Here is a 21242-nt window from a genome sequence, read left to right on the forward strand (position 1 = left end):
CAGCTATTTTGTCCTAAGGAAGTTTTAGAACCACAGTTCTTTGAGTATTAAAAAAAAATAGCAGTCACAAATGAAGAATGAGAACTGTTTTTCAAAGAACTGTGTTTTGGAGGAGTAAATTCTCAGTATTTTTTTAGCAAATAAAATAATTTTAGGCAAATTTATCAGTATTGATTTAACTGCTTCTCTTTCGTATATGACAAACATCTATAAATTATTATAATTGAAGCCCTATGTACTTCCAAAATTATTTAAGGTGATGTATGTGTATGAATCTCAAATGTGTTAGATTAAATTTCTCTACCAGATGTTAAAAAATACATTGAATTGTGTTGAATGCTGACAAGGGATAATGTATGATTAATCCTGTTTTTCATTAAATAATATAATTATTATATTTCGTGATTGTGCATTCAACACCTTAAGTAGAGATTACAGAAATAAAACTGCCAATGATCAGCATCTGTTTGTCAGAAAAACGTTTCTATTAATACTTGAAGGAGAAAAGTTTAGTAAAGATCAAAGACTGAAATATGATTTCTAAAATGGAAATGCTTTGATTATGTTATTAATGATGTTTGTCCTTGGCCTGAGCTACAATTTTAACTGCTACAGTTGGGGGATAGGAAAGAATAGGAACGTGCGGGAGTATCTAACACACAGCTGTACTCAGAATGGAATAAAGAGTTGTGTGTATTAGGAGAATATTGTATGAAATTACTTTCACTTGAAATAAATAATTGAGGCAAAAGCGAGGTATGGATTAGAAGTATCTGGGTGTCTGCCCTCATCCCCATTTGTGTGTATGCGTGTGTGCCTAGAGATACGGACAAGGAAAGCAGCGTGAGTAACTCAGGCTTCACTCTATTCCACTGCCCTTACCGGAGCTATCAAAGTGCCCTGAGGGAGCTGCACTTGTTCAACAGCTACTGTTAGACTGTTGTGAAAACTGGAGTTGATCTATGAACAACTGATTGATTTAAAACATCACTGAGCAATCCTAGGTAGTCATCCTTCCCAAAGGTCACAACCAAATATTTGTACTCTAGTCTTACAAACTTTCGGGAAACTTGAAAATGGAGAAGATAGATACTCACAAGGCAGGAATTCCATCTGAATTAAGCTTAGATCTCTGTACCTCCTAAAGAATTTTCCTGCCTCTAACATGTTAAAAGCAGAGTTCCTGTTTGAGGGAACTAGTGCCAAATTTCTTTATGATGTAAAATTATTCTCAGCCAACACTTGTTGAGATTCCTATTAACTGTGGATCTGACCTGAACTTTGGTTGCCTAATCATAAATGCTTTCTTTTTTTTATAGCTAAGCTGATAGGAAAAATACAGTTTCTGTGCTGATTTTGAGAATACGGAATCAAATACAAAATCAAAGACTCTGTTTTTTTAGGGTAAAAACAAAGGGCTATAACTTTTATTTTAAAGAATATTTGAAATAAATAAAATGTATATTTATCAATGTATAGCTTTAGAATAAATGTTTTCCTGTGTATCATCATTTATTAGTTTACTGAAAACACAGCCATTTTAAATTCTAAACCAAGAAATTAATAATTGCAAGAAAAAAAAATCTGTTCAATTAGTAATTTTTGTATACTTGTAAACCGAATGTTGGAAAATTAGTTCTCTTTTTCAGAGATAATTATAAATCTGCAAAACAGGATATGCAGTCAAAGTGAACTCAAAACAGGAACTCTTTTTAATTTATATTTGCAAGAGACTTTATCTCCAAATATTATATATTATATGAGAACAAAAAAAAAAAAATCACCATGTGTTTTGTTTTTAACTAAAAAGAACTGACTCTCCCGTCCGTATGTATGCTGTCTTGAGTTCAACCCCAATTCACTAGGGGCATGCCTTAGACTTTTCACATTCTTTCAAGCCCCAATACTAAAGAAAAAAAAAGGCACTAACCTTGGCACAAAACTAGACCCTGGCTGGTACATCAAACATTGCACACACGTCTGTATCCTCTGGGGTTAAGGCTCAGCCACCACATCGGGATCAGTCCATATGATTACTATGTTTATGATAGATCCACCTTGCTTCCAAATTGAGACTTTAAGATTATACACGTCATGCTGTCCTGTCTCATCTATTTTTGACAAAATGTGTCGGTGAGATTTTAGCGGTGTTTTTTTTTTTTTTTTACAGTAGGCATCTACGAAGTCCTTTGGAATCAGTCATACTTGTGTTGATTACTAAAGTGCATCTCTTTCAATGGGGTATTTTTAAATAAGCTGTGACTTTCGATGGATATTATTGGAGGAATGGAGCTGTGATCCCTGTCAAACTGAGAAAAACAAGGGTATGGGAAGACTCCTTTGGCTACTTAGTGCTTTGTGACTTTTGAGGAAACTTTGCAGCACGTAATTCTAAGAACATTGTAGGAAACAGCAAAGTAGAGCCAGGCTCTTCATTGGGGAGAGGAGTGAAGGCTGTGCTCACGTAGCTTCAGTAATGTCTGACTTGATCCTAAACACTGCGGTTGAAATGTTCCTTTAGAATGATCTTGTGTATTCCACAAAGGCATAAAATACTAAAATCTGTTTCTTTCCTTAGCCAGTAGTTCTATATTAATTCAGGAGCTATAAAACAAAGTTCAGATTGATGTCACTTTCCAACTGTGAAAGTATGTTCACCTTATGTATTGAATACAAACATTTCAACAGGTCCTGTTACCCACTGGCCTGACTGTTAACTTTTTATTAAAGTGTAAAGGACCTTTACACTTCTGTGTGTTAACTTTTGGTGGATGAAATACATATTGACAAATGTAAACACATGGATTTACTAAGCACCTAAGGTGCTCAGGTTGAAGTGCGTATGGCTCTCACTACAGAAATAAGTTGAGAAAACTGAATTATAAAGAATTTAGCAGTTACTGCTCAGAACAATCACATTTTAGCCCGGGTTATAATTCTCATCTCTCTGTGCATTTAACCGGCTGTGCCTTGACAGAGGAATAAGGCAACATTTAAAAAAATGCAGTCTTTTAGTTTTTGAATGCAAGCCCCAGCATCTTTACAAACCCTCTTTTATATGAAGTTAAGACAAACTTAACTAAAGGTTAAATTGTACCTTGTGAAGTCGGATGGTTTAAAATGTGCAATGGAGATCCCTGTGAAGAATAAGATGTAAAGCATAGTTTTGTTGCCTCTGAACTTTGGAATTCTAAGCAGACTTCTTGCATCATGTACAAATAAACCAAAAAGGGGCATGCAGAAGTGAAACCAGTCCTGTGGCTGCTGTCAGATTTCACATTCATTCCACTGATGATGTGTTTGTTTGGCTTGTTTTTCTCCACTTCAAATGTTCTGTTTTTTCCCCCCTCCAGAAATATGGTGAAATGGTGTTAAAACTGTCCACGCACACTCTCACTCTGGGAGTTCATGCAGAGGACACTCAGCCTGAGGACCAGCAGCAGGCCCGCCACCCCCACCTCCCTCCCACGCAGAACGCCACCTCCCGGGCCTTTCCATCACACCCTGGCTTGCTGTGCTTCTCTGTACGAATGGGGTTTCTGTTTCCAGCCTCAGTAGTCCAAGCTGTTCTCTTGGATGCAGGGGCTTAATTCAACCCCCTTTCCTCTGCCTTGACCACCGATCAAATAGGCAAAGCTACTAGAAATTGTCATGTGGCGTAATTTGCCACTTACTCTCTATTTCCCATCACAGTATATAAATCTTTGTTTTTCCTTAAGGGACTCAGAGCCCAGGCAGAACTTTTGGGGTTATTAGTTTCATATTTTATTTAGTTCTATATTATTAAATTAAACATCTAATTATATGTGTCACTTTACAGACAAAAATATTTTTTTAAAAACCCTATCAGTATGAGAAAATAGAAACACATTTAAATTCCTGGTTAAAAGACTGTCAACATGATTCTTCATATTTGGGAATCGGTTTATTTAATGAGCTTAGATTTAAAGAATTTTTTTTGCATTCTTTTTACTAAATAGGTAGATAAAAATATTATCGGTAGGAAAATACCTTTTATTATATACAGTGTATTTTGGTATAGTATGTGTTATTGCCCTAGCTGGATATCATGTATTTTCTGATAGTATTAAAATATTTTAAAATCTAAAATCCCCAGTCCCTAAATTCTAAGAAAAAAAAATACTGCACATATGTTCAGCTATGGAAGTTGTACCATGACCTTTCAGAGGGTTTAGCTGCACAAAGTTCTACAGCTTTTTCAGATTTATTGCCATAAATGGTCTTGTTTTGTAGCTCAGTTCTCTGTGCTCTTTGTCAGTAAGTGGGCAGATGTTTTTGCCTTTTTATAAAAGTGCAGTAATAGGCATGTCTGCTGCCTTTACTTCATCAGCTAGAAGAACCATATCCATGGCTTATCCTGATGACAGGTGATTCACCTGAGCTTTGTTCCCAGATTGGTAGCGGGCAACATGGCATGTCGTAAGTGGCCCTTCCCACCAACTGAATAGAAAAAGGTTTCTTTCCGATTTAGATATAAACTTACGCTTTCACCTGTCGGAGGAAAATGAAACCATCACTAACAGTTTTTATTTTGTTGGCAGGTTCATGCCTGTGACAAAGAGATTTATCCCCAGGTGAATTACTCCTTCACATTGGTGTGGCAATGACTATTTAATAAAGCTATTTATGAAAACTCCTTCAGTGTGTGGTCCCCGTTCCCACAGTGTGTCACTGCCGCCGCCAAGTGACAGGTCTGAAAAATCAGCAAATCCTAAACAATTAAGGCATCAATTCCTCCTTCCCAAACCAAGGCCCCTGCTACCTCCTAGATAAAGATAGTGTCTACTTCTGTAAGGAAGGCCCTTCCCCAAATCACACTGGACCTAATGGGTGTCCCTCCAAATTCATGGTCTCTCGGAGAAGAATGGCATGGGTGATGAAGAAAAGAATTTCTTTCTCTGGATGTATAGATGTAATTTTAGGGTTGAAGGAGTGTGTGTGTGTGTCTGTGTGTATTCGGTTAGTTTACCACAATCTCACACAAAAATCATACCGTACAGCAGGGAAGAAATTCTCTGTCTTAAAAATCCACCAGTCACACCAAAAATTTGTAACTCCAGGAACACACACGTACTTGGGGATGTATGCAAAGACTGTTCTCTTCTGCAACCTCATTCTCGAACGGGGCTAAGAGCTTTTCAATTGCTGTGACATTTTCAGCCAGGGAAGTAGTAGTTGTTGCAGAGCAATGTTTTACAGGCAATTACTTTATATGATCAATGGAGCAATTCCCCTTCCAGAAAGGAACCAAAGCGATCTAGTTAAATCATTAAAGAGAGAAAGAGAGTGGGAGAAAGGGTTCATCTCATTAGCAGGTGCCAGTGCTGCAGGCTCCGTGGCGGCACACAATGTCACTGGCCCTTTAAGACAATGACTGCGCTCCCTCCACCGCTGCCACCCCCTCCCCTGTAGCTGTTGACAGGTCTAAACCTCCCTAGCAGCCCATTGTGGCCGCAGTAGGAGGCACCTGCAGAAAATGTGCCAAAACCAGGCAGGGAGCAAGAGCTTTTCAATAAGCTCCGCAGCTGGAGAGGAGAGGCAACACTAAACAACCAGCCTGGGCCCAGGCATGTGATGGGAAAAGGGGTCAAAAACACACCTCCTATGGGCTTTCTGAGCACTGTTCGGTTCAATTTGCTGACATCTTCTAGCTGGCTTTTCTCTATTTGCTTAATATGCTGAGGTATTTAGCTTAAAAGCACTAAATGCCTCATCATGATGAGTCGTTTTCTCTTTCCCCATTTACTGTTATTAAGGACATTTTCCAGCATTTTCACTCTCTTTCTGCCCCAAACTAAGATTGTTTTCTTTCGCTCCTCTCTCATGACTACTCACAGGCATTCTCCACCACACACCGCCTGCTTGATTTTACTCATCTTTAATTCAGGGATGAGTAAAGCTCTCCAAATTTAGGATCTGTGCTACCTTTGTAAAATACACACTCCTGACTGCTTTCGGCACGTGTGTGGATGCTGAATTCTTGCATTCCAAGTAGTAAACATGCATTGTGCATCTACTGTGTACCCACCAGTGTTCGCAGGGCTTCTAGAAATCCACAGATGAACAAGACATGCTTTTCCCCTTGTACTGTTTAGGACCCAGCAGAGGGAATGAACAGCTAATGTAACTGTGGGTTCTGGGAATCTGTTTTACACCCAGGTGCTTGTGTTTGTAATATCTACAGCCCTTTTAAGAATAAGCAGGAGTGGAAGGAAAGGACGGGGAGTACCCTGGGATGGGCTGGTGGTATATTGGCTCCGTCAAGTTTGCCTTGGGGAACCAGAGGACAGAGTCTCAGTGTCATCTCTCCAAGGTAAATAGAGAGAGAACCGGGCCTGGTTCCTCAGTTTTGGCAGCTCTTGTCTCTCCACGACTCCTGACGTGCACATAGCGCTTCCCGGTTTTTGTGATTTTCCATCTATTTTTTTCTTTCTTGATGTAGTAAGGTATTATCTCTGTCTTGCAGATGAAAACATCTGAGACTCAGGGCTAAGCACCTTGCCCAAGGCCACACAACAAGTAGGTGGTAAGTGCACAGGCCTGCCAGGGACCCAGCTCCTCTGTGCCCACCTAAATCTTTGCTTCCCTCCTGCCGGGTACTGCCTCTTCAAACTGTCAACTAGCACGAGTACGCGACTTAAGAGCGACATGGAAACAAAGCGACATTTTCACAGTGCAACTCTTTCCCCCCTCCTACAGATGGAGAGTGTTGGCGTGTACGGATTCTGTGGGTGTAAAGCAAAGAACAAAATGAAGTGTGATTCAAGGTGGGAAATAGCCGCTTCAGGTAGGAAATGAACTAATGTGTGTAAGTATCAAACTGGCCTCTGAAATAACTACCCCAGACCTCATTCCTCTCGAGAGGGACTAGGTACGTTTAAAACTGGGACGTTGAAACTTCTGCACATGTAAGATGTTTGCCAAACCACTGCTGCAAAACCTGCTTGTTCAGAACACCGGGAAGTGGGAAGAGGTTTGAGAGAATTTCAGAGGCACCCTTGAGTCAGAAAACAAATTCGTTTCCCACCTATCCAAAGCCTAGAATCATCACTGGCCACACTCACACGCACAGATCATGCACCTAGCATCCGTCTAGCCTGCCGGCCTCCTGCTATCTTCCTGCCTTGCTCTGGTGGCCCTGGGAGATTGGCTCTGTGAGGGCCCATACAAAGGCAGGAAGAGATGGCCTCTCGCTCTTCTGGGCTTGTTTTTGCCTTAACATGTCTCTCCTCTCAGAGGACTGGTCCTCTTCCTCCTTCTTCTTCGGTGCCTCCCTCCAATTCTGGAGAAAACAAGTGGACTATTCATGTAAAAAGAGAAAGACTGAGAAAGGGAGGGGGAGATGCCACCGACAAACTCCATTGAAAGCCACTGGCTGTTCATTTACATTCACACTTTTAAAACATGTTAACTAATGATGTTAAATGGTTTGCCAAAGGTCCTGGCAGGTCAGTTGTAGAAGTGTCATTTCTGCCTAATTAGGGCTCTTGTGGCTGCCTGGGGCCTCCCAGTGCAACCGGTGACAAGCCGAGAACTGACAGCTTCAATTGCAGCCAATAGGAAGGTTGGGCTGGTCATGTTTTCCAACTCAGCCAGGTGTTTGCTGAATGGGGGAGGGGCCTGGCGAGATCTGAGCGCTTCTATGATCCTTTTTCTTTTACTGCGGCCTCCCAAGTCCTTCCCCTTTGCCTGTCTTGTCTTGTGTCAAGGTCAAGAATGGGCTTCGCTAAATCAGCAATTTGGGTTATCTCTGGGAGGCCATTAGCAATCCCCAGCCCAGACGTTTCAAGTGGTCTCAGACCCCAGATGCTAGACTTTTTTTCCTCCATAAAAATCAGAGAGTAGGGAAAGAAAGGGAATGCTTTAGGTGAAAAACAACAGTAAGAACAAAACAAAACAAAACAAAACAAAAATGAACAAAAATGCAGAAAACTACGTAGTCCTGAAAGTGTTACACTTCTGAAGACATAATAATAAAATTGCTTAAGGAGAAAACCATGAAAGCATCCCGATCAATGCTTTAAATATTGGAAAGAATAAAAGACTGTAGTGAAAACAAATTCTGTAGTATTCAGTGGGATCGACAGTACCTGTCACATAGTAGGTCCTCAATAAATAAATTTATTGATCTGAATTGGTTTTTCAGGAGAAAAATTATTGTCTGAGAAACAAAGAGTGATTGGTTGAGATTTTGCTCTTTTTCATGCTTGCCTTAACTCTTTCTATCACGTTCTTTGAGCTTCTCCGTTGACCATAAAATGCTTGCTAAATTGTAGTTCCACGTTATGGGTTGACATGATTATCTTGTTGTTTTGTTTTGTTTTGTTTTTAACGACTTAAGCAAAATACCATTAATTCTCAGCTCCCCCAGACTGCAGCAGCTACCACACAAAGAAGCAGTCCTATGGCAATGACATCTGTGTCCAGGATTTGGATCTGACGAACTGGCAGTTCCTGCAGGGATGACGGTACTCCCTAGTTGTGTCTGAATTGGACGCACCAGCACTTGAGCACACACAAACGCACGTGAACAGATGGAACGTGTTATGGGCCTGTTAGCCAAGGAATGACAGAATTAATCCATGGGCATTTGCGGCCAATGTTGTGTTAAACTAAAGGGAAAAAGTGAACAGGGAAAAGCCATGTCTGTTTTATGAAAATCTCAGACCCAATCCTTAGGTCTGGAAATAAGGGGTGTCTAAAACCTCACTTTAGTTCTGGAAATGAGGGGTGTCTAAAACAAAGGGCATCTGAAACTTTGGTTTTTCAGCTTCCTTTCCGTGACCTCTTTCCCAACCGCTGCCTCTGTTTTCTCTAATATGGAACGGTGAAAATGGGGGCCAGCAAAACAGATTGTTGATGCCTGTTGATTTTATCAAAGGAAGGTTAGAGTAAGTAAGACGGCGTAAATGAGCACACCTAGGACAATACCTGGCATATATCAGGTGGCCAGTGGCAGTGAATTCTCTCCCTGCTGTCTTGAGTTCTTGAAAGTTGGAGTCCATGCATGCCAAGCTATTTTTTCGGCCTGATAGCAGGTGAGCTACTGAGTGAAGACAGAGACTGGACACTCATTCAGCTCTGAATCTTCAGCACCTTGCATGGAAGGTGCACAGGACATATTTGAAAAAGAATTAATAGAATTGACCAATAGGCTGACCTCCTGAATGGTGAATGAGCAAATTGATCTAGAGGTATTCAAAACTGTTTAGTTGACTGTCCCAAACTTTCTCAGACCTCTTCTGCCACTGACTTCCCTGAAAAGACCCTTTGCAGCTGGGCGCGGTGGCTCACACCTGTAATCCCAGCACTTTGGGAGGCTGAGGTGGGCGGATCACGAGGTCAAGAGATCGAGACCATCCTGGCCAACATGGTGAAACCTCGTCTGTACTAAAAATACAAAGATTAGCTGGGTGTGGTGGCACATGCCTGTAGTCCCAGCTAGTCGGGAGGCTGAGGCAGGAGAGTTGCTTGAACTGGGGAGGTGGAGGTTGTGGTGAACCAAGATCGTGTCACTGCACTCCAGCCTAGCAACCGAGCGAGACTCTGTCTCAAAAAAAAAAAAAAAAAAACCCTTTGCATTTTTGTCCTATCCTGTTTTGTCTGTCCCTTTCAGACCGTATCACACGTTCTTTTTCCTCTTTGGTGACTCCTTTGTCTTTCTTGCTACTCCTGTACACTGTTGTTTACTCACACTGGTTTTATTCTGAGCTCTCATTTCTCTTCTATTTCCGGTTCTGACGCCTGTCTTGTCCATGCCTCCCACACTCACCTCTAACTCGGAGGCCTGATCCGCACAGCTGCGATGGATGTTTGAGCACTTTGAGGGTGAACCGTTGTCATGCAGCCTTTTTGAGTGCTAAGAAGTGACCACTTAAGATTTTCCTTGCGGTTAGTAAGATGAGTATTTTAAAATCATTCTGGAGGAGATTAGTGGTAAAGAAAACCTTCCTCAGCAACGAAATCATTTTGGAAAAATAAGCCAATTAGTCGATAAAACAAAAAACCTTTTGAAGACTTGTGAACAGAGGAAAGGACACGTGAATTACAGGTTTTCTATTTTGTGGCATTGATGTACTCCATTAGTATTCGTGATAGCTGATTATCGTGATGGTGACCCTGGAAAGGTGAAATTATGTTCAGTTGAATATAGCCTAACCCTTCTCAAAGGATAATTTGATTTTGTTACTCCATTGTTAAGGGCTTTTTGGTGGCCTTTCGAGATCTGGCTCTGGCTTCTCTTTGACCTTGAACCCTCACTCTGGTTGTGCTGATCTGCTGACCGTCCTCCGGACATGGTAGGGTGTTTCAGGCCACAGGGCCTTTGAATAAACCTTTCTTATCCTTGGAATGAATGCCTCTTCTTCCTTTTGTTCCCCTGCCAAACACATGCTATTAGGAAAGATTCAACTCCATGTCACCACCTCCACAAACTTCTCCTGACACCTCCCAAGTTAGAGTGACCTTTTTCTCTTGTGTGCCCCCCACTGTCGAACTTGATGTTCCTGTCAATAACAACAATGCTGCTAAAAATGATGGTTTCCTTTCATTGAGTGCCTTTTGGTTCCAGTAAGTGTAATTGCTTTCACTTGTTAAATCATTTAAGTCCTGCCACCCTATGAAGAGGCCATTATTATAGATACAGTCGTGCATTGCTTTAATGACAGGGATATGTTCCGAGAAATTCATTATTAAACAATTTCATCATTGTGTGAACATCAGAGAGTGTACTTCCACAAACCTAGATGGTATAGCCTACCACACACCTAAGCTATTATATGCGGGATAGCCTGCTGCTTCTAAGCTACAGACCTGTACAGCATGTTACTATACTGAAGCTGTAGGCAGTTGTAACACAGTGGCAAGTACTTGTATATCTAAACATGGAAAAGGTACAGTAAAGATACAATATTATAATCTTATGGGACCACAGTCATATATGTGGTCTGTCGTTGACCAAAATGTCATCGTGCAGTGCATGACTGTATTTATTTTGCCAATAAGGACCCTGCAGCTCAAGTGGCACGTTGGATGTCATACAGTTTCAAAGTGGTGAAGCTGGGTCCTGAACCCAGCCAGCATGACTCAACCCACATTATTGGCCGCCATGAATACAGAACCACCAAACCAACTACCTTCCATTATAAATAGCCACCATGGTGATAGGAGGGGCATTTCAGTTTTCAGTGTGTCTTCTCTAGATGGTGAGCTCCTTGAGGTTGGTGACACTCATAACTTTGTGTTCTAGTGCTTATCCTTGGGCCAGCACATGGCAGAGACTCTTTAAGTGCTGACTGGGTTTAATAAGATGGAATTGAATTGTACTGTAGTATATATGAATATATATGTATATATGCACATATCCTCTCCCCGGCCCTCTTGCTCTTTATGTATATGCATATACTTATATACATGTTTAATAGGTTTTTATATATATTTTATATATGTACATATATGCATTTTGTTTTTGAGATAGGGTCTTGCTCTGTCCCCCATGTTGGAGTGCAGTGGTGTGATCACGGTTTACTACAGCCTTGACCTCCCGGGCTCAAGGGGTCCTCCCAGCTCAGCCTCCCAAGTAGCTAGGACTACAGGCATGCACCACCACGCCTGGCTAATTTTTGTATTTTTTGTAGAGATGGGGTTTCACCATGTTGCCTGGTTCTCAAACTCCTAGGCTCGAGTAATCCACCCACCTTCGCTCCCAAAGTGGTGGGATTACAGATGTGAGCCACCACAACCAGCCCATATATACATATGTAACATATACATACACATATATCTATGCACACAAATTAACATAATATGTATATATGTGCATAAATTAACATTTTCTATATAAAGATGGCAAGAGAGGCAGGCAGAGAAAGAATCAGTTGCAGTCTGGAGGAATATACGTGTGTTAATTGGTTTCTCTGGCTTTAAATTCTCTGTTAATCTATATTCCTGTAAAGTAGATGATAGCATGTATCTTGGCCTATATGTTTCTAAAGACAAACCTCTAAGCTCTTAAAGTTCTGCCATGGTGTGTGTCATGGTACATTTAAGTCAGAAAGCCCATTAGAGGCCGGGCGCGGTGGCTCAAGCCTGTAATCCCAGCACTTTGGGAGGCCGAGACGGGCGGATCACGAGGTCAGGAGATCGAGACCATCCTGGCTAACCCAGTGAAACCCTATCTCTACTAAAAAATACAAAAAACTAGCTGGGCGAGATGACGGGCGCCTATAGTCCCAGCTACTCGGGAGGCTGAGGCAGGAGAATGGCGTAAACTGGGGAGGTGGAGGTTGTGGTGAACCAAGATCGTGTCACTGCACTCCAGCCTGGGCGACAGAGCAAGAGTCCGTCTCAAAAAAAAAAAAAAAAAAAAAGAAAGCCCATTAGAGGAGGAGGATGCCTGGCTAGAATAGCTAGAATAGTGTTCTTGAGTTTTTCCATGTGTGTTGTCTCAGGTAGGAAGATGACAAGTCCTATTTTGTTCTTGTGTGATTCCTCATCATTCAGTCCCTGCAGGCTGAGCTTGTTAATGGTGGTGAACATGAGTTTTGTTCTTTGCCAGGAGTGCCCACCAGTGCCCATAACGCCCTCCCGGAATGTGCTGGGCAGTGTGTTTAGGGTAAGACTGACTAATGACCCTACACTGAGAATGGCCTCAGCACAAACCCAAAAGGCTCTGCTGGAGCTCAGAGGCAGCCACGAGATTTGGAGAGCTGGATGACGGTTCACTAAGAGAATTCAAGCTGTCAGTCCTCCTGCGTACCCTTTGGATTCTATTCTGATGCTGTTGCTTGTAGAGGGAAAAAGTTCATGTGCCATTTATATACAAGTGCCCATTTGACATTGAGTGAGTCACATTTATTTTGCCCTATATGAATATAAAATCTGTTTTAAAATCGGATTCTAGAACTTTAAAAGGGTTCTTATGTATTTTTCTGAAGTAACTCAGTGACCATAGGTGAGCCCGCCCCACCTGGCCTGGTGGGTGACCCTTTTCCTGCCCCCTCACCGGTTCTGCTCCTTGCTCCTCTCTCTGCGCCTTGGCTCCCCTTTCCGGAACCCTTCCTCTTGGCCTTGCCAAATCCTGCCCATCCTTTGAGAACCTCTTATGCCCATGGCTGTCTTACCCCTTCCTGCTTTGCTGTGGTATCCGTTGGTCTGTTCTCGTGCTGCTAATAAAGACATACAGGAGACTGGGTAATTTATAAAGGAAAGAGGTTTAATGGACTCACACTTCCACATGGCTGGGGGGGCCTCACAATCATGGTGGAAGATGAAGGAAGAGCAAAGGGACTTTTTACATGGCGGCAGGAAAGAGAGCTTGTGCGGGGGAACTCCCATTTATAAAACCATCATATCTCATGAGACTTACTCACTACCATGGGAACAGTATGGGGGAACCACCCCCATGATTCAATTATCTCTACCTGGCCCCGCCCTTGACACGTGGGGATTATTACAATTCAAGGTGAGATTTGGGGACACAGATTTGGGCTGTGGGGACACAGCCAATCGATACCTGGCATATGCAATCTGATCACCCCTTCCAAACTTCTCTCTTAAAAATGCAACACTCTGACAGCATGTGGAGGCTTGGATGGAAACATGGTAAAAATTAAGATGTTGTTTCTCACACTTTCGCACCAAAGTGATACAAATCCCAGAGCTGAGGCAACTAGTGTTTCTGCCAGAATGGAAGGTCCTTGACATTTTCTGTTGTTTTTAAATATTTGCAACTATTTATTGTTCTTCCGTAAAAACCAGAATTTGTGGTTGTGTATATAAAAGTAATGTTCTAAAGTGTGCCTTTGTGTGTCCTTGATGCAGGACCGGCTCGGACTTGTGACCTGTGCAGTCACACAAGGCCCTGCATGTGGTTTAATGCTTCACTGTCACCATCTTGAAATTCTTAATACCTTGAACGAGGGGTCCTGTATTTTTGTTTTATGCTGGGCCCAGCAAATTACATAGGTGATCCTGCCTTTGGGGTTCTGCAAGGCCCCTAACCGTGAAGCATGCATCGAGTTACAGCTTTAAATCTTAACATGACTTCGTCTGTTATGACCCACCCGGGACAGTGCAGGAAGCTGGGTGCCCTTTAAAAAAGGAGTCTCGGCTGAAGGAGATGGAGAGGTAGGAAGGGTTGTGGGTCCTGAATGCCAGCTTTGCCAGGGCCATGCCTCGCAGCCATGTCCTTCCTGCCTGTCTACCACAGGCCAGGAGGTGAACAGTCATTCTGTAATTCACATGCAGTAACACTCTTTGAGAGTTCTGTTTTTCACCTGGAACTGCCAAGTCATTTGGTGAAGATTTCCTGCTTGTTTGAAGTCCGCAGAGAAAAACTGCTAATGAAACATACCACATTTGGAAATGAACTTTTTAAAGTATGTATCCGTAAGTTCTTATTCCAGCTCTTCCTTTTATTTTATAAATGCCTGTCTTATTTCAAAAGCGACTTTCAGGCATAGGTATAACAACATAATAAGAACAATACATTTGAGAAACAGGACCGAAAAGAAACTAGGGCAAAGTCAGGGGTCAGGTTGGATCACAAATGCATACCACGAGGTCTTACTGAATGTTAATTTACAAATGCCTATCAGCTTCCCAGCAGCAGAACGAAGGAACACAATTGTTCGTATCTATATGCAGCAGAAGGGTGGGGCGGAAAGCAGCTCACAATTTGGCTTGCACCGTCCACCGCAGAGAACTGAGAGATGTCTTGGGAACATGAGTGGGGCTTTCCGGGAATCTGTTTACCTGAGGCACTAAGTCCTCTCTCCCTTGGACATCCCCAGATAGTCCAGCATGAAGCTTTATTTGGAGAAGAGGGGCAGTTCGGAGCACTTCATGATGTCTTGTCACCCAGTTTGTCCTACAAATGCCTTCAAACTGAGTGCGACTTGAGCAAACAACATCCAGAGCTTCACTCCTCCCCGCCACTGCGCTGGCCCTGCAGTGTTGTGAGTTGGTGGCTCCAGTGACATGGCAGTGGCGGTGAGCCCAGCGCTGGCAGTGTTGGTGACACTCATGTGGTGGTGGTGGCACCAGCACTGGCAGTGTCTGTACCAGCAGGAGAGGTAGCACCAGCACCTCCAAAGTGGATGCGGCAGCATCACAGTGGCTGCAGGGGCCAATCGGCTGCAGTCGGTGTGGAGGCAGTGGCCGGGAGTGGCCCAGCAGGGGCTCTGCCAGCAAGGGCGAGCCCTGCAGATGACTCCATGGATGACAGAAGCTTGGACACGGGAGACCTTGGAGAGCCTTATCCCAGGAGGTGCTTGAGGCTCCCCCTTGAGGAAGATCTCTCCAGTGATGGGGGAAGTTGGAACCAAAGAAAGCTCCTTATGTTGTCAAGATGTCCCTTTTTTAGCCTTAGGATATTGTGACCCCTGAAGGTATTAATGATGTTCTAGAGCATTTGAAAGACAACAACCAACTAACTGGTTAAGCGCAGCTCAGTTTTTCCCTAGTGTGGGTGGCTGAGCACACATTCATTCATTCAGTGATTCATTCAGCCAACATCTGCGGAACCCCTGCTGGCTTCTGGAGTCAGATTGCTGGGATCTGAATCTGGCTTGCCACCTACTAGTCTATGACCTCGAGCAAATGACGTGATTCCTGTAACACCCAGTTTCTGGGTATGGTGTAATATGAAATGTGAATTACTGAGTATCCACCTCACTGGGTTTTAGGAGAATCAAATGCATGTCAAGTGTTTAACATGGTGCCTGGCACAGATTAAGCATCCAAGAAGTGTGAGTTATGATTAAAGGCTGTGAGACATACAAAGAGCCACGTAGTTCCCCATTCATTCAAGTATTGCTTGTCCATATGAGGAAATGCTACATAGCACAACTCCAGAAGGCTACACATTAACTGGGGATATCACACGGTAGAGAAATTATGGGTGATTTGATTTGATTATTTATCTGTTTTTTAGGATTTTTCCAGTGTATGTGAACTGTTTGTGAGATTTTAAAACAGAAGGAAAAACAACCCCATTTGCCCTTCCCTTTGGTACTTCTGTGACACCCGTGTCGTCCATCAGTTCCCATGCAGGCAGGGACAGTGACACTCACGCATCTGTAGATGGCTCAGACTCTCAGAAGCTTGTTTCTTAGAGGATCTGCTTGTAGTTTCTGGCTTTTACGTTTCATTCATTCATTCATTCATTCATTCATTCATTCATTCATTCAAGAAATACTTATTAAGCACTTTCTATCTGCCGGGCACATTGATAAGTTCTGGTGAGTGAAAACCAATGACTCCCTTGATGGAGCTGGTAATTTATCAAGGTTCTCAGACTGTCATCCAATAATTAAATAAATATGTCACGACAGATGGAAGTGAGATGAAGGCAAGGAACGCGATGCGATGAAGGTGGACGGCAGAGATGAAGGTGGAGGGAGGCACGGAGGCTTCCCTGGGAGGTGACGGGAAAGCTGAACTGTGAAGGTGCATAGGAGTTATTTGGTATGTATGGGGATGGGGAATGTGCAGTCCAGACAGAGGGGTAGAGTTGACAGCCCTTCGCGTATCTGTAGGTGGCTTCTCCCCAGGAGCCTTTCTGTTGTATTCCTGCCTTCTTCAGCTTTTCTGCCTGGGATGTGGTTTCACAGCCTGTTTTCATTCTGAGATCCAGTTTGTTCGCATCCTCCTTTTTCAATAGCAATTTTATTGAGCTATAATTCACATGCCATACCATTCACTCAAAGCGTACAATTAAATGATTTTTAGTGTATCACAGAATTGTGCAACCATCACCATGATCAATGTTAGAACATTTTCATCACCCCAAAAAGAAACCCTCATACCCATTAGCAGCAGCCACTCCTCGTTTCCCCCACCAATCCCAGCCCTGGGAAACCAGTAATCGCTTTTAGTCACTATAGATACACCTGTTCTGGACATTTTTTATAAATTGAATCATACAGGATGCGTTCTTTTGTAACTTCTTCTTTCATTTAGCATTATGTTTTTAAGGTTCATCCATGTTGTAGCATGTATCACTACTTTGTTTGTTTGTTTTTGAGACAGAGTCTTGCTCTGTCACCCAGGCTGGAGTGCAGCGGCACAATCTAGGCTCACTGCAACCTCTGCCTCCCAGGTTCAAGCAATTCTCCTGCCTCAGCCTCCCAAGTAGCTGAGACTACAGGCACAAGCCACCACACCCTGGTAATTTTTTGTATTTTTAGTAGAGATAGGGTTTCACCATGTTGACCAGGCTGGTCTTGAACTCCTGAGCTCAAGTGATCCTCCCATCTAGACCTCGCAAGGTGCTGGGATTATAGGCATGAGCCACCGCACCTGGCCACTTCATCGTTTTAAATTTACTTATGTTGTTTTTGAGACAAGGTCTCACCCTGCCAGCCAGACTAGAGTCGAGTGGTGCAATCACGGCTCGCTGCAGCTTCGACCTCCTAGGCCCAAGTGATTCCCCCACCTCAGTCCCCCAGTAGCTAGGACTACAGGTGTGCACCACTACACCCAGTTAATTTTTTTATTTCTTGTAGAGATGGGGTTTTGCCATGTTGCCTAGGCTGATCTCACACTCCTAGGCTCAAATGATCTGCCTGCCTCGGCCTTCCAAAGTGCTAGGATTGGCCGGGCGCGGTGGCTTACGCCTGTAATCCCAGCACTTTGGGAGGCTGAGGCAGGCAGATCACAAGGTCAGGAGATCAAGACCATCCTGGCCAACATGGTGAAACCCCATCTCTACTAAAAATACAAAAATTAGCCAGGTGTGGTGGCACACGTCTTTAGTCCCAGCTACTCAGGAGGCTGAGGCAGGAGAATTGCTTGAACTGGGAGGCGGAGGCTGCAGTGAGCTGAGATCGTGCCACTGCACTCCACCTTGGGCAACAGAGCAAGACTCCATCTCAAAAAAACAAAAACAAACAAAAAAACACAACGTGCTGGGATTACAGGTGTGAGCCACTGCGCCAGGCCAGTCCTTCACTTTTTATTGCTGGATAATGATAATATTCCATTGTATGGATAGATCATAGTTTGTTTGTCCATTAGTCAGTTGATGGATGTTTGGGTTGTTTTCATTTTGGGGCTATTATGAATAAGGTTGATTTGGACCAGTTTGTGTGTGAACATATTTTTTTTTGCTTTTCTTGTGTATATCTTAGGAGTGGAATTGCTAGGGCATATGGTAACTCTAACCTTTCGAGGAACTGCTAAACTGTTTTCCACAGTGGGTATGCATTTTGTATTCTTACCAACGGTGTATGAGGGTTCTTATTTCTCCACATCATTTCCAACACTTTGCATTTTCTGTCTTTTTTATTATAGTCATCCTTGTGGGTGTGAAGTGGTATTTCATTGTGTTTTGATTGGCATTTCACTGATACCTTATGATGCTGGCACCTTTCAATCTACTTACTGGACATTTGTATATCTTCTTTGTAGGTATATCTGTTCAGGTTCTTTGTCCATTTTTAAATTGGGTTATATCTTGTTATTGATTTGTAAGAGTTCTTTTATTTTAGATACAACTCCCTTATCAGATATATTATTTGCAAATATTTTTTTTCCCATTCTGTGTGTTAATGATGTCCTTCAAAGCATGAAGGTTTTTAATTTTTATTAAGTCCAGTTTATCCATATTTTTCTTGTTACATGTGGTTTTGGTGGCATATCTAAGAAGCCATTGCTAACATAAGGCCACGAAGACTTGTATCTGTATTTCTTCTTTCCTCTCGTAAGAGTTTTATGGTTTTACCTCTTACGTTTTGGCTTTTTGTCCATTTAGAATTGATTTTTGTATATGGTGTGATGTAAGGGTTCAACTTCATTGTTTTACATGATATCCAGTTGTCCCAGCACCATTTAGTGAAAAGACTATTCTTTCCCCACTACATTGTCTTCATCCCCTTGTCAAAAATCAATTGACTATACATGTGAGGGTTTATTTCTGGACCCTGAAATTCTGTTCCATTGATCTGTCTGTCTATCCCTATACAAATACCACACTATCTTGATCACTATGGTTTTGTGGTGAGTTTTGAAATCAGAAAGTGTGAATCCTCCAACTTTGTTCTTCTTTTTCAAAATTGTTTTGTTTATTCTGTGTCCCTTGCATTTCTATGTGAATGTAGGGACCGTGTTGAGACTGTAGATCAATTTGGGGGGTATTGCCATTTTAACAGTATTAAAAATCTTCTCATCCATGAACATGGATTACGTATGTCTTCTTTAATGTCTTTCAACAGTGTTTTGTAGTTTTCAGAGAATAAATTTTTCACTGCTTTTGTTAAATGCATTCCTAAATATTTTATTCTTGTGATGCTATTGTAAAGGGAATTGTTTTCTTAATTTTATTTTTGGATTGTTCATTTCACATCCCTTTTAAAACGTGGTCCCTGAAACCATCAGACTAACACTGAACAGAGTGGGATGTTCACTTCAAATTTGTGGATATGATTCTGTACTATAACCTCAGACAAAGTTAAGCTTTTTGTGGAAGAGGTGAGTTGGGGTTGGGTGGGTGGCACACTTAACAGCGCACCATTGACTCATGTCAACAAAACCCCTCACACCTTTTTAAGTCTTCTGCTGCTAGGCCATGCCTTCCTTATTCTATACCTGGGCAAGTAGCTCTTGGGTGCCAAAAATAGCACCTTACCCTTTCCATTGCATATTCTTGGATCCAGGCCATTTCTTCTAGTATAGGAGTGAGGGTGATTTGGATGCTGATTCTGACCCTGGGTCATGACGTCTTTGTTACCAGCCTATTCACGAATGCAATAAACATGGCCTGTTTATTTTAATTCAAGCCAGTGATAAAAATGTCCAATGGGACCTTGCAAAGGATAGAGGCTTGAAGTCCTGAATTCAGAACCTCTCTCTGGGAACATTAAATTGTAGCCTCTGAAGAACAGTATCCAACGAGTCCCCAAGCCATCCAATGGTCCACACACCAAATTCATATCAACCCCATTGAACTTATCAGATGCCCTACTGAATTCATAAACTCTTGATCTCCCTCATTTCTACTGGTTTCTTAATCCTATCAAGGAAGGAAACAAGATTCATTTGAAAAAGTATTTTATCTGTGAACCCACAGTGGGTCCTGGTGGTTCCTGCTTTCTGTATATTCATAAACCACAAATCCCCTCTAACAAGCCATTGCTGAATTGTTTTCATTAGCCAGTTGTTCTCGTATCGTAAGAGAATTAACCTCAGATGGAGAAGCTGAGGATCACCGAAGGGAAGGTCAGACATAAGACTGGTAAGTGTGAAGGGAAGACTAGAACCCAAAGCTTATCGTGGTGTGTCTTGTGCTTCCTCCACTGGTAATGGAGAGAGACAGTTCCCATATGGACACTTGAGCAAGTGTGGATGTGGGAAGAAACTCAGTTATCCACGTCCCATGTCCTCAGATAAACCCAAGTGTACTACTTACTTTTATACAAAGTGAAATACTACTGCTCTATACAAAGTGATATAAGTGCCTTAGTGAACACCAGAAGACAGGCACAGCACACAAAGGTGTCTTTTAAATCACAGTTGTGATTTCATATTACCTCATTTAATTCGGATTCCTCTTGGGCCTGGATTATCTGGATTGCATTAATTCAACAAACACCTACTCATGTTTTTTCAGGCCCCATGGCAGACTCTGATTCTGAGCTGTAAAGGGCATAGTCCCTACACTGTGGGAGCTCCCTGTCCGACAGGGAAGGTTGACAGGTGAGTCCAGCACTGTGATGCCCTTGGTGGGTGCTGTGATAGATGGTGACTTGCTGTGCCATCCCGTGAGGTCCAGGCTTTCCTCTCATGCAGTCAGGATGGCAAGTGACACAGGTAGATCAGCGTGGAACCATAAACCAGTTAACAGATAATGATTTCACGTCTATCATGTGCTGAGCATGGTTCTGCACATCATTATGCAGCAATGGATAAAAGTACAAATCCCTGCCCTCATGGGGCTTCCATTCTAGTGTATGTGTGTGTGTACACGTGCAAATCTGAACAAATACATTAAATGCTAAGTGGTATAGAGAAAAAATAAAGCTGGATGGGGAATAAAGAATGATGGGCTAGAAATGAGGTTAGTATTTAAAATAGGGGTTCTGGGGAGGCCTCCTGAGAAGGTGGCAACTGAGCAGCAGCCTGAGGAAGGTGGCTGATCAAGCCATGTGGCTGTCCAATGGAGGAGCGTCCCAGGCCGAAAGAAGGGCTGTGCTAAGGTCCTGAGGGAGGAGGTGCCTTGTGTG

The 21242-nt window shown here is 42.6% G+C and overlaps 1 protein-coding gene and 1 long non-coding RNA gene across 3 annotated transcripts in view; both read left to right on the forward strand.

Moving 5' to 3' along the window:
• Window positions 1-21242, forward strand: part of HSPA12A (heat shock 70kDa protein 12A) — a 194121-nt gene that overhangs the window by 9739 nt on the left and 163140 nt on the right. For both annotated transcript variants that reach the window (XM_012001119.1, XM_012001118.1), the window contains exon 2: window positions 6721-6808. Coding sequence is in view for 1 of the 2 variants with exons in the window: in XM_012001118.1 (XP_011856508.1) it covers window positions 6721-6808 (88 nt within the window). In the remaining variant the exon portion in view is untranslated. The remainder of the gene's footprint in view (window positions 1-6720; window positions 6809-21242) is intronic.
• On the forward strand, window positions 11666-13818 carry LOC105554583. The gene is made up of 2 exons (XR_001008351.1): window positions 11666-12087; window positions 12405-13818. It is a non-coding gene; the product is annotated as an uncharacterized LOC105554583 (long non-coding RNA).

The sequence above is a fragment of the Mandrillus leucophaeus genome, unplaced genomic scaffold (assembly GCF_000951045.1).
Source record: "Mandrillus leucophaeus isolate KB7577 unplaced genomic scaffold, Mleu.le_1.0 Scaffold65, whole genome shotgun sequence".
Lineage (NCBI taxonomy): Eukaryota > Metazoa > Chordata > Mammalia > Primates > Cercopithecidae > Mandrillus > Mandrillus leucophaeus.